The sequence below is a fragment of the Pseudopodoces humilis genome, chromosome 1, assembly GCF_049639895.1.
Source record: "Pseudopodoces humilis isolate 2021_Gansu_Grassland_sample_001 chromosome 1, ASM4963989v1, whole genome shotgun sequence".
Taxonomy (NCBI): domain Eukaryota; kingdom Metazoa; phylum Chordata; class Aves; order Passeriformes; family Paridae; genus Pseudopodoces; species Pseudopodoces humilis.
The window spans coordinates 33,385,520-33,399,467 of record NC_142200.1 but is presented as its reverse complement, the minus strand read 5'-3'; the positions used below and the strand labels follow the sequence as shown (position 1 = coordinate 33,399,467).

The following is a 13,948-nucleotide window of genomic DNA, read 5'->3' as shown; positions in this document are numbered from 1 at the left end:
GTTTTGAATTCAGAGATCCAACTAATCTTATCTAAAACAAGATGCAAGTAATAGCCTCGATGTATCTGAGTTATTCAGATAAAAGCCCTATTTCTCTACACTCTATTTTCTGTTATTAAGTTACATTTAGACTCCAAGATGCCAGGTTATTAATCTCTGTTTTCTTTTTCAAAAGACAAGAGGCTAAGGCAAGGGCCTAGAACCAGAAATTTTTAGGAATACCTAATAATTTTTAATGTTTGGGTGTTTGTATTTGCGGCAGTAACGGTGTAGGGGGAAATGTTACCAAATGATCTTATTGTCCATATAGCAAATTTCAGCCTTGCTTGTGCACTGAACAGGGCTTTGAATAGGACTGCAGAGAAACTTGGGTGTGTGAAAGAAGGTTTGGAAAGATGTGAAAGTGTGTGTGTGTTCCTCCAAGTAGTACCCGTAGGACAAGTGATGTGCTCAAAGTTGGGCACTCTCTAAGGTTATGGTGGATTTTAACCTTCCTGCTTCTTAGAGCACTGGTAAACACATTTAAATTTGTGCTCTGGTCATAAATTACACTTCCTTCAGCCTGCCTGCAGCCTTTGAAAAGCAGCTCCCTCCAAGGAAAACATAAAAGGTGTGGGGGGGAAGTATAAAGAGAGATAAACCCACATTTTTGCAAGTGTAAATGAAGATTTTTTTTTTTTTTTTTTTTTTTTAACTTCATAGATTGTTAAGTCAAAAGACATTTTTTTTGAAGCAAAATAAAATTCTGAAGGCTGGAAGTAAAGTGCAAATGCTGTTGTATTTTTCCTAAATGCTTTGGTTTGCATTAAAATGGGGATAATTTGAGATTTTTGAGTATGAACAAAGAGTACATGAGAAGGAGAAGAAAGAATTAGGGTAATGTGGGAATCAATGAAAACTGGAAAATCAACTGAAAACTCGGTTTTCCAGAGTTTTGGGACTGGAATTCTTCATGTATGGACTTGCTCTAGACAGGTGCTACACACGTGCTCTGAGATAGCAGCTGCCTTTTCATGTGTCTTCCTCAGTGCTTTTGATTACTACCAGCTTTTATCAAGCCATATGTACAACAATGTGAAGTTGAGACTCATTACTGGTTTTTTAGGTATGAATCAGCATTGCCTAGAAAGAAATTGGAGTTAAGCTGGTATGAAATGAGAAACTGTGAATGTAATATTATGTTGATGAAAATACCTGTAACCATTACCTCAAAATATTTTCTCCTTTTTCTTTAAGAGGTGAAGGCACGAATACTCTTGGCACTTCTTGAATATACAGGTAATTTTGCTTGTTTTGGGAGGGAGAGAAGTGAATATGGGTGGTTTGAGATAATTTTTGCTTTTGAATAGAAATTCTGTGTTTACATTAAGGGGAAAAATCTCAGCTATGATAAAACCTGATAATCAGCAACTTCATCCCACTGTTTAGAGTAAGGAATCCTGAAGAACACAATTTCAGATATTTTTAACAAACACTGCACATTCCTTTTATTTTAATGCAAAATACCTTATCTGGTCATTTACTCTAGATCTTGGCAGATAAAGTAAGTACTAAACACTCAGCTTTTCCACAGTGTCTCAGCCATGTTTCTTCTCAGGGCGTTTTCTTATTTACTGTTTTTCTTTTCATTCCCATCTGTTTCCAGATTTATATTGCTATTTTAACCCATGCCTTTCCTTTTATCTCTTTTTAGAGAATATTTAAGTCCCTCTTTTCTGGAAGGAGTCCGATTATTCTCTGTATTAATTCTACTATCATGCCATACAGCATACAGCTTAAAATACACAAAACAGGGACATGTGCCTACAAAATTACTGTCACTGAATCAGTATTTAAAAAATAATATCTCTGCCACAAGTTCCCCCACAGTTTTTGGGTGCCTACGTGTTCAAGTAGGCAGTCCAGTTTAACTGTAAAAGCTCATTATTTTGACCATCTTACAGCACTACATGAATGCATGACGTAATTATTTCTGTTATGACGCACAAGAATAATTTTATATAGGGGATTATAATATTTTTTGTCAGATTTCTTCAAAATATTAGAAAAGTTTTTAGTAATTCCTCAAAATAAGAAGTGATTTGATAAAATGTCCTAGACTTGATCTTTTAAAAACAGTTTTCCTTATTTATGTTGTTTTATAAGCTGGTAAACTCTAGTTTATTTTTTATAAAAATATTTCTGTAGGACCCCAAAATGCTCTTGTATTCAGTATCTGATGTTCAAGTAGTATTAAATGAGATTTAGAAATGTGTTTGAGTCACAGGGGGGCTGCTTCAGAAGCAGGAAATACAGAGGAAGTCAGCTGCTGTTAGAAGGAAAGAGATAAAATTCAGCAAAGTGAGGAAACAATGTGTGTTGGGCTCAAATCCTGAGTACTCCTGTAAATCTGGAAAATTTTTGACCATGGAGAAGCCAGGGGGATTTTTAAGGTTGGAGAGTCGGGATTGTATATAGTTCTTAAAGAAGAAAATCCTCTCTGTTCTAGATTTGCACAACTTGAGAGACACAGAGAAGAAAAAGAAAGAAGCATTGAGTCACAGTACATAAACAGTATGATTTGATCATTTATGGAAAATATTCCCAAGGTTCTGAGAAGCTGTCAAATAGAATGGAAATGATAGCATAAGACTGCTCACTATTATCAAAAGCTGAGAAAAAGACTGAAGAAGATATCAGAGGAAAATAGACAGAATGAGGTTACTTTGAGAAATATTTGGAGTCCAAAAAAGCACATTTTTACATTTGGTAGTAATTTAGTGAGCACCGAATAATTTCTGCTGACTTATCCAGTTATCAGAATTCTTGTCAGCTCCATAGAAAAGTTGGAAAAGGACCTAAGCCTCTTAGAGGCAGAGCAATCTAGTAGCAAAGACAAATAGTTTAGGCTTTGGAAAGACCTCTGTATCACCTGACATGCTTCTCTTGCTCTGAGAAAGATTAAATCTACCTGTACCATTGTGATTGATGTTTGCCTAACAGCTTATAATGACAAAATTATTTGAAGACCTTCAGAAAAGAGGACAAGAAGGAAGCACTGAATATTTATCATCAGAGTTTTGCTCTTTATTGAGAATATGTTTCCCTTTCTAATTCTTTTGACCTTTAGCTAATCTAATACTTGTGCCCTTCAGACAAGATTGGTAGGTTAGCTAGTCCCTAATTTAAATCAGCTGCTAATATTCCATAGCTGTCTACCTATAGACCTGCTCTGGACTTTCCTGGCACCATAAATCTCTGCTGTTTCCTGGATTTGTGATGCTGCTCTGTACTTATTTTATAGATTGACATTCATATAAATTTTATTTGGATAGACTGTGTTCTGGTAGCAATACTGTGCTTTCCAGCAGTCAGTCTTCATTTGCCCTCCCCAGCTGGTAGCTGTGGAGTCAACCAGATGATGAAGTCATGTTAAGAGCTTCTGACTGTCCTTGCTTCCTGGTGGAAAGTAAATGTTTGTGGGCCCAACTTGCTCTCACATTGCAGCTAAAAGATCTGACCTGCCTCCATTGTCCTGTGACATCGAAAGTACATAGAATTTATGGCATGTACATTAGAATCTATGAGAGAAATGTACATTGTTTATGGAGAAATACTTTAGATTCCAGATTTTAAATGCACTCATATGCAATTTTAGAATTATAATATTTTAATGAGGAAAATGGAAAACTGGGTCATGGAGTACTATCAACTAGAGATAACATCAGACTGTAAACTTATAATTTGCTTGACATTAAAATGGCTTGTTTTTAGAGAAAGGAAAAGAATTCCAGCCTTGGTTGTTTGCTGTTAACTAATCTGCTTAATATTGCTTTTCCTCTTTTGGCTTTTACACCTCACAGATAGCGAGATACAACTGAGGCGAGACATGGTCTTCTGTCAGAGCCTGGTGGCCACAGTCTGCGCGTTTTCAGAGCAGCTGATGGTGGCCTTAAATCAGATGTTTGACAACAACAAAGAATATGAAATGGAGACCCTGGAGGCCAGCAGAAGGTGGTTGGAACAGATAGCCAGTGCAGGTCTTCTCCTTCATTTCCAGTCTCTGCTCTCTCCAAACCTGGTAAGGCTCCTTATGTGTCCTGCTTGGTCAGAGACCCTTTTCACTCCCTGAACCAGGCACACAGTTAAATAGTCTCAGATGTAAATCTGATCTTTTGTGTCATTTGTGCTTGCTACTTAGTTAGCTGCTATTTGGAAAAGATACCGTTCAGATAATTACAGATTTGGGAAATGCTTGATTATGATACAGGAAATAAGTTTTCCTCAAATTCTCTTTGCTCTGAGTTAGCAGATAGTGAGTTTACCCTTGACTCCCCACTGCTGTTGTAGCTGTTCCCTGGGATTGAATGTACTATTAGGTGATAAGCAGAACTTCATTTTTCAATGAGCAACAATACAAGATAAATAAAATACCCAGTTTAGGTAATTTTATCACCCTTCCTGCTAAAAACTATAGGTGTACAGTAGTTGAAGGTGTAAACGTGCTGGTCTGTTTTGTTCCTGTCCTATGGAAAATCCTTGTAGCCTGTCAGAGCAATTCGAAATCGGTTGTTTCTTCACAAGGCTTGGCAAAGAGCCATGGCTTGAGAAACAATTAAAAATGGGACATGGCTTTGTAGTGCCTTAATCCTCAGTTATCCAAAGTGCTTCTTTAGCTATTTAAGATGCTTCTCACACTGGACTGGTTCCTGCTAACCAGAGGAACTGTGAAAGTCTGCATAGCCTGCTCCGTGACAGTCTTCTCTACCTCTGGAGTTGCTCAGTAAGATTAAAACTCTGTGTAAATAACAGATGATGTTCTTAGTATCAAAGACGTTCTTTCCTCTCCTTGTCTGTCTCGGCAGCAAATTGCTGACAACTTGACATAAGAAACTTTAGAAGCAGAAGAAACCAATACAAATAAAGGTATTTCTAAATCACAGTCATAAATTCTTAGTCTATGCTATTGTTGGAGACTACTGACTTAAGCCAGTGTGACCAACTATCTCACAGGCAGTTGTGGTGCTTGGGTTTGCATGAGTGTGTGCAGCTTACAGACAGATAAAATCGGGGCCTCAGAGAAACAGGGGAACAATCTTTATCCACATGAGGACCATGTGAAGAAAGCGCTGTCTGGCAAGCTTGGAGTCATGTCTTGAGTTCTGGACACATTTTGACAATGTGTAACACTACCAGGTGATGTAGAGTTGAAGAGTAAATTCCATGTCTAATGTTTTTCCATGTGCTTTGTTGTTATGTTATCACAAAGCAACTGTTGTCTTTAAAGCTCTGAATAATGATATTTTTTTCTTTCAAGATTGCAGTGATTTCCTTTGTAGTGAAAACTTGTGCTACTCAACTATTTTCACATAATCAGATATCAGCAGAATGCATTGTCCAATTGAAAATAAAGTTCAGTCTTTTCTGCCGAACAGTTCTTAACCAAGGGAAATGTATTTAAATGCAGCTTTTTCAATACCTTCTCAGCACTGTTTGGCTTACAAATGATCCGTGTTATTTTAAACAAGGGTATTTGAAGGAAATTACACTCTTTATGGCCAGAGTTCAGTAAAGAATGAGCAGTTGTGCAAGAGTTTCCCACGCTGCTCGATGGTATTCAGACTATTCTGCTGACAAAATCACTCTGTCCATAGACTTCGTAAATTGAACCAGAAGACCAGATATTTCTAGCAGATTTGCTTTTTCATAAGTACAAGGGGGAATGCTATTTCACTATATAGATCAGGGAAAATCGTGGTGTTTGTTTCTTCTGTTCTATAATTCTGTAAACTATAATTTATTGTCAATTTATGGGCAGCTATTTATTATTCTTTGCCATCCTAATGTTTCAGTTCTAAGAGGGGGAAAAATGCATGCCTCAGATTTCCTTTTGGCCCTTGTTAAAGAGCCGGGGGATGGCTGTATAATGAATGGAATTACTTTATAGTGATTATTGATTTAAGCTATAATTGCTCTGCATAGTTAACTCAAGATAACCATAATTGTAGATTACTATTTTCCTTTTCAAAGTCTCAGTTAGGCATCTTGAGAAATCCTGGATCTCTTTAACTGTGTCTTTAGCTCAGGGATACACAGAGTGAACTATAGGTGGGAATCAGAATATTGGCACATGTATGTACTTGATTTGTGCCTAGAGTTCTGTAGGTGAAGTGCAAGTCATCCTGAGCTGTAATTTCTCTGAGCTTCTGGTTCAATTATTGGTGCTAAGAGTGGACACAATAAACTCTTATATGTTGTTCATAAGTGATATCCTAAAGTTATGGAAATTGTAAAAGAAGATTGCTAAAGAAAAAAATATAGTTTTCATGTTTTTCTTCTATTGCTTTACAAGATAGACCTGGTGGCAAGACAAGGTGTTAATATCTGGTGTCTTATGGAATAATGACAGAATGATTTGATTAAAAGACAAGAGAAATAATAATAGCAATAAATTACCTATTAACTTACTGTATGATGTGATAACATTAATTTTTAATAATCTTGAACTAGTAATAAAAGGGAAAATGCCAAAAGAAACAAAGATATTTACCTCATCTAGGAATTAAGCAGGTTATTCACTGCAACAGTGAAATGTTGTGCAACACTGTAGTTAATTTTATGTCCTGTCTAATATTATTTCTGGTTGGGAAAACATCTGGATGAAATGACCTTTCCACTTTTTATTTTTCCTTTTTTAGGCTGATGAACAAGCTATGTTAGAGGATACATTGGTTGCATTGTTTGACTTGGAAAAAGTTACTTTCTACTTCAGACAATCAGAGCCAGAACCACTAGTTGCAAGTGAGTAATTAATATCTGGGTTTTACTGGTTTTGTAGCATTTTTTGTTCCTAGAATGTTACCTCCCACAGGGAATCTTACATAACTTGGAAAAATGGAGAATAAGTAGATGTATTGCTCTCCTGATATTCCTAGATGTACCGAAATACAGCTATCGTCGGTGACAATGCAGAATCATCATCTGGCAATGTCAGTAACCTTGGGGCAAAATTGTTTGCTTAGCTGAACTTTCCATTGGGAGTATGTGGCTGCACCAGGAAAGTCCCTGGAAGACCCAGATCCTTGTTGAAGAAACGTGTAAAAATAGCTTGAAGGTCTTGGTAGGGAAATACAACCAATACAAGATGAAGAAGCAGAAGCCGTGTTTCATTTTTTTGTGTGGAAAATAAATAACTTTTTGAAGAGTTCCTTGAAAGGACAGGGCAGGCACTATTAGGGTCACATAAAATTGGGCAAGAAGCTTTCTCTGAGACCTGCTGCTGCAGATGATCAGGGTCCTGAACTCTTCCTCGCAAAACTTGCCCAACTCAGCAGGAAAGGACTGTCTTTGCAGTCTGCTGTTCATGCCCTTTGCTCATTTTCAGCCATTCCTTTATTAATATATATGCTTGGCCAGTAGATATTTTTCTGCAGTGAACTTTGTTTAGTGAACAAAAAGGCCTCATTTCTTTCCTGTCTCATAAGTCCCCTGGGAAGGGAGGAAAGCATGTCTGCTTCACATCAAGCCCTTCTGAAACAATTCCTTTGCTGGATTAAGACCACACTGGAGAGAACTTCTGCAATAACCAAAACCAGAAGACACAAAGCTGCCTGTGCTCCGGAGAATTCAGTAGCACAGGGCTGATAGTCAGGTAGGATTTAGCCTGTGTAAGACCATAGTTATTTTGGTTTGATTCAAGTAAGGCCCCTGCTCAGAGTGTTTTAAAAAGAAGCCCTGCTAAACCAGGTAACAGCATGGAAATGCAGTTCCAGGAGGGCGTCCTAATGGGGAGTTAATGCTATACCTCTGTCATGAGCTGTTCATATTGCAGGATCTTTCAACTGAGGTGTCTGTGCTAATAAACAGAAACTCCATGTGTTCAAGGGTTGTAATGAATTCTGTATTTTCTTTTGGTTTAAATAAAGCCACCACAGTCACTCTGGCTATGCTTATAATAGTCAAGAAATGGCAAATTATTTTTTTTCGGTTTTGATTCTGAATAAAAAGTAAGGGAAAATAAGTCTTTTTTCTTATTACCATAAGTAGTGCAAAATATTCCTTTGGAATCTTTACCATTCAGGTACAATGTGAGTTATGCTCACAGTAAAAAAAAAACAAAACAAACCTCTATGCAATAATAATAATGCAAATCACTATGTTTTGTTGTTACTGTTTTCAACTTGGAACTTATCTATGGAAACAATGTATAATGAAAAATACAGAATGTTGTGTCTGCAGTGGTTTTTTTTTGGTTTTTGGTTTTTTTTTTATCTAACTGCGTGAATTTTGTGTGCAACAGTTTCTGGAAAAAAATGCAATGAAATTGTAACACTGACTGTATTTTTAGATGTACCAATCACATACCAAGCAGAAGGAAGCCGACAAACACTGAAGGTTTACTTCTATCTTGATGGTTACCATTTTGAACAGCTTCCTCAAAGGCTGAAGAATGGAGGAGGATTTAAAATCCATCCAGTACTTTTTTCACAAGGTAACTTAAGGTTAAATTCCCCTTGCCCTGCTTCTTTCACATAATAACTAACTCTCTTTAAACTCCCACTTATTTACTCTGATTTAAATTCTCTGTAGCTATAAGGGTACAATGCTTATATTTAGTTGTTGTTTAATGTGGGTATTTATTGAGAACTTTTAATTAAAATATAAGTTCAAGAAATTCTGATGTCTGTAATAAAAAATAGAGGCATGGTTATAATTTTCTAAATTTATGCCAGTTACATGATTCTAACCACAAAGAGTGAATCTTCATTTATCAATATTGTTGTGTTCTTCTTAGCCATTAATGGACAATAGTCAGACTATGAAACTTGCCCTTAAAAGTGTTTTGCTTTTCAAATGCTATCGTAATCTTTTCCCATTACTTCATATTTGAGGACTAAATTGCTATCCCCTTCAGAATTCTGTCTCCTGAAAATGTTATGAAGAGTTAAATAGCATTTTCAGGCTTATGTACTTATTGCTCTGCAAACATTACAAAGTGAGGAATGGTGGCGCTGATGCTCAGACTCTTCATAAATGACAGCAGCCCGCGTTAGCTTTCGTGTCATTACAGTCATCAGGAGTGTGAAGTTTGCTCCACTGAAATGGTGAATGTGAGCTGCTGATTGCCTTGAGCCGCCTTTGATTTCACAGGGAGCTCAAAATACTCCATACCTTGTGAAAGGCTTCCAGGGTCTGTGTGGAATAGGCAGAAGTCAGGCATACAAATGAAGTTTTAGAGGGGAGCTTGGTTTCTGATAGACAAGGAGGATGTAAAAGTAAATAGTGCACAGAAACATAAATAAATAGCTGAACTTACTATAAAGTTAAAATGCACCATTTTTATAAAAATAAGATCCTTGGAGTTTGATTTTTAAGCAAACTAATGAGTACTTTGGTGTTTTTTTTTTTTTTTGGACAGATTGATTTCAGTCATAGGGAAAAATGAGAACACTGAGCAGGAGGCAAATTTCAGTAGAGCAGACAAAAAAAGCACTTTAGAGAGAACAGAAAATACCTTGATTCAGCTGAATTCCTGGAAATACTATTTTTTTTAGATTGGGGAGGGGATTCGGTGTGCTACAGGATTTATTTAGCAATATTTTTCCACTTAAGTTTCCAAGAGTACAAAAAAATTTGATTCTTAGGATAAGCATCTCTGTAGACAGCTAAAGGAAAAGAATAAGAATCCATTGAAGTGGTTATATCTGCTTAATATTTTTCAGTAGAAAGGAAAGTTTCTTCTTTCTTTATCATATCAAATTTCTTTAATTTTCAAGGATCATCCTCTTAAATAGTCCATTGGTCTCCAAGAACAAGAAGTCCTAGATAAATCTTTAAATCCTAGTGTTAAAATCATTCTTTTGAGGGTTTTTTTATCTCATTAATGAGTGGATTTGGATTCTGTTTTTTACTTTCCTATGACGTTTGGGTGACCTGCCGTCAAATTAACTCAGTAGATTCCCATCTCTAACTGAAATTTATTAGCTGCTAATGTAGAAATCTTATTTAAGTTTCTCTGTGAATATATGTGAATATTTGCTCCCCAATCTAAACATAGGTAAGTTGTTTCCTGCTTAAAATGCAATGGTTTATGGTATTTTCAAATGGAACATATAGAAAATCATGTTTTTGGAATACTTCTTCAAAGGCAAGGGTCAGTGAACATCAGAGTGTTTATCTCTGTGTTTCTCTATTGTGTCATAGCTCCATGCCTAACATTAGAAGTCTACATATTTACATGATTGGCACCATAATATTTTTTGAAGTTTTTTTGTTGTTTGCCCGTGCTATATTATCTATCCCTCCAGTTATAAAGAACAGTTTCAACCACATACACAAGTGTGTATACATTGAAAAGGATCTTGGTTTGCAGGACTGGGGCTGAGGATGTTGAGATAGTGCTATTGACATTTAGATTTCTCTTCTTCCTACATTAGACTTAAGATCTCGGCAGTAAATTTAAAGACGCTATTTAAAATTAAAATTCTGGTTACTTGAAATTGTTACATAGTGTCTTAATTATATATAGTTTTACAATTATTTTTTAGTTTTTCATAGAGTTTTAGAATAATTCAGATTGGGAGGGACCTCAGGAGATCTCTATTCAAACATCCCATCTATTCCAACCTCCCACTTTCAGCAGCAACAGCTGTGGCATGAAACCAGGTGGCTTGGGTGTCTAACAAGTAGGATCTTGCAAGCACCCAGGGACAGAAACTGTACAACCTCTTGGGTAACCTGTTACTCTGCTTGACTGCCCTAATAGTGAAGAAGCTCTTTCTTTCTATTGAGTTAAAATGTTTCTTGTTTCAATTTGTGTGGATTGTCTCGTTATGCTGGCTTGTGCCATTGTGAAGGGCCTGGCTCTTTATGTGGCCCTGCACTTGGGTGTAATCCACTGCTTGTCCCAGTTTGGCAGTAGCTGCCAACTTGTCTTACCTCCCCCAGGTCAGTGATAAAGACACTGAAGAACAGAGATACCTGTGGTGCTCGATGTGTAGAGGGCCCCTGGGCAGACCATGCCCCATTAGCTACCACCCTTTGAGTCCACCCGTCCTTCCAGGTTGCTTTCCCAATCACTTATTCTGTGCCTCCAGACCATAATATCCTATCTTGCATTGAAGAATACCACAGAAGACATGTTTGTAAGGAAAGCTTACAAGAGCTTTCTAATATGCTGGGGAGAAAAATGTCAGACCCTTCAGCGAGGACAGGGACAAAGCACACAGCATGTGAGTCCCTGCCTGCACCTGTGAGCGTGGCTCCACAGGGACAGAACTCTGTGCTCCTGCCAGTCCTCACAGATGACTGAGTTTCCTGGTTGGATAATCTAATTGAATAAAACCGACTTCATGCCAGTAAAATAAGCAGTAGGGATTATCAGTTCTGTTTGTGTTAACGTACTGTTATAAATGGTGTTCAGCGGTTATTTTTGTTTGAGCTTTCTGGTGTGACTTAGAACCAAGGAAGAATCAAGTCTGACTGTTGAAACTTAATATTTTTTGCAGAAGTAGAATTACAAACTGTAAAAGCACAGAAGAGGAGTGCAATTTGCATGTTCTTTCACAATGAATGAATTATTTATTAACTGGTCATATTAAGCAATACAAGCAGAATTGATATTCTGAGTGCAGCTGAAGCTGTAAGGCAGCAGCATGTTTCCATGAAAACTCTGCTTATGGCTTGCATTTTCTGGTAGGGTGATGAGTTCTTAGAATGTGTTTGGATTACTAAAGTGGCAATGCTCCTAATTGTAAAGCCTTTAATGCTTCTCCACAAAAAATCATATTTCACCAAGAGTTGGGGTTTATGTTGTAATGTGATTGACATCTTAATGTGAAGATCTTAATATTTCCAGTCCAAATTTTCATGAGAATCCTTTCATTGAAGTTTATTTTGTTCCTGAGTTCTTGTAGCAATATTCATCCTTGGCTTGGTGAGAGGAATACACAAAGGTGGGCACCAATGAGTATTTGACTTCACTTACCTTGAAAAGGAACTTCTAGGCCATTTTCAGAGATCCAGCAAAATTTGCTTTACTTGACCTAGAAGAAAGTATTCACATTATCTAGTATAACTAGAGGAACCTCTAGGTGAGGTGCTCCTCATCTCCCAAAATTTGGCTTCATGAGGAATTATTAGGCTTCCCTCTGTACAAATTATGGTGCTCCTTTATTTCCTCTACTCCAGTTCATTCTACTGTTTTCTTCCAGGATATATCAGAATTAAACCCCACATTTGCATTCAAAAGGCAGGAATACTTTAATTAGAGCAAAGGAACTCAAATTAGTCTTCTCCTTTATATTTTCCACAGGGCAAGAAATACAATTTTTTTTGTAAATGAAATCTTTAAGAGAGATCTGTACGAATTTGATGACATACGGAAACAGCTCAGCAATTCACAGTAGGGTCACAGCCTCAAGGTTAAAAAGTAATTCACTTGTGTGTGAACAAAACTACAAAGAAAGCAATTACTAAATATTTAATACTGATCTTTCTCTTTTCCACTCTCCCTTTTCACAGCACTGGAGAGCATGGAAGGATACTATTACAGAGACAGCGTCTCAGTGGAAGAATTTCAAGCTCAGATTAATGCTGCCTCACTAGAAAAAGTCAAGCAGTATAACCAGAAACTACGGTGGGTAATAAACCAACATTCCTGGAATTAACTTACAAAGTTCTGGTTTTCAATTCAGTTTCTGTGACACAGCTTTGAACTGAAATGTGTTGTATGGTGGTTGGCTTTTGGTTCATGATTGAATAAGACCCAAGATTTATGATTCTGACTTTTCTGATTTCTGCACTGTTAAGTTAATTTTACCAAAATTGTTTTCTCCAGAAAGTTTTAGCTGTAATTGCCTCCAGGTTGTTGTGCTAAGGCATATAGAAAAGGAAAGGTCTACTTGATCACAAATGGAGAATCAGAATTGCTACACATTATGATCTGATTTTATAGACCATATTTACCTAATTTCTACAGAGTAGGACTTGAAAAACAATTTTCTTTTTCTGCTCTTTCTTCCCACACCCCACCATACTAATGGGAGTACAGACATATTTGGATACCTGCATCAGTGCTGGCTATGGATTACAGAGAGCATACTTTGCTCTCTTATGTAGAAATATATCTCTTTGCTTATATGTAGAAATTATGCAGCTGTGTATTTTGGTACATATTTAATTAAGGAGTTGCACATAAAGACAGAATTTCTATTATTGTTATTATTATTATTATTTCAAAAATAATCTATTAGTTATGAAGTAAAATAAGGAAAATGAGTACACAGGTCACTCTTGTGTCCCACTGTGTCTGTGCAAAATACCTGTTTGAGTATTACTTGCCACGTGAGTTGAGTGTGTAAAGGACTGTGGTAAAACCACATCTATTCACTTCTAAAATTCTTGAATTGGATGGAAATGCCATTTCACAAGGACAATTAGGCAGTTTTTAAAAACAGCAGAGAACAGGAGTTAAAAAAAGCTCAAGGACAATGGGGAAGATAAATGAGGGTCTCTTTGCAATTCCTTCACCTGTTGGTCCTTTCTCTGGAAGGTTTTCTTCACAGATCTTGCAAATTTATTTATCTTATTTGTTATTAAAGCAGAGGGATTTCTAGATTCTGTTTAAATCCTGCTATAGCAAAAGCGATTTTAAAGCCTAGTATATTCAGTGAGTATGGTATATTTGATTTTCTGTGTGACATCTCTGTCAGTGCACTTGTATGTCAATGACAAATGTATTTATTTAGTCTGCTTTCCCTGTTCTTGTGTTCACACTTCCTAATTTGGGAAAAAAAGTGCCTCCTGAATATTTTATGTGACAAGGCTTATGTTATAAATCAGTTTTACAGAGAACTTTGGTCATGCCAGTATTTGGCCTAAATGAAATCAGCTAGTGTTGGAAAGAGACTCTGTCAGTTAGACAAAGCAAGACTTTTTGTGTTGTGTTTTTTCTATGAATAGGACTAAT

General features: G+C 36.7%; 1 protein-coding gene across 4 annotated transcripts in view; it reads left to right on the top strand.

Moving 5' to 3' along the window:
- Positions 1 to 13,948, top strand: part of PREX2 (phosphatidylinositol-3,4,5-trisphosphate dependent Rac exchange factor 2) — a 169,624-nt gene that overhangs the window by 112,427 nt on the left and 43,249 nt on the right. For all 4 annotated transcript variants that reach the window (XM_014255924.2, XM_014255930.2, XM_005517107.3 and 1 more), the window contains 5 exons: positions 1,237 to 1,278; positions 3,843 to 4,060; positions 6,678 to 6,780; positions 8,327 to 8,470; positions 12,502 to 12,616. In XM_014255924.2, coding sequence (XP_014111399.1) covers positions 1,237 to 1,278; positions 3,843 to 4,060; positions 6,678 to 6,780; positions 8,327 to 8,470; positions 12,502 to 12,616 — 622 coding nt within the window. The remainder of the gene's footprint in view (positions 1 to 1,236; positions 1,279 to 3,842; positions 4,061 to 6,677; positions 6,781 to 8,326; positions 8,471 to 12,501; positions 12,617 to 13,948) is intronic.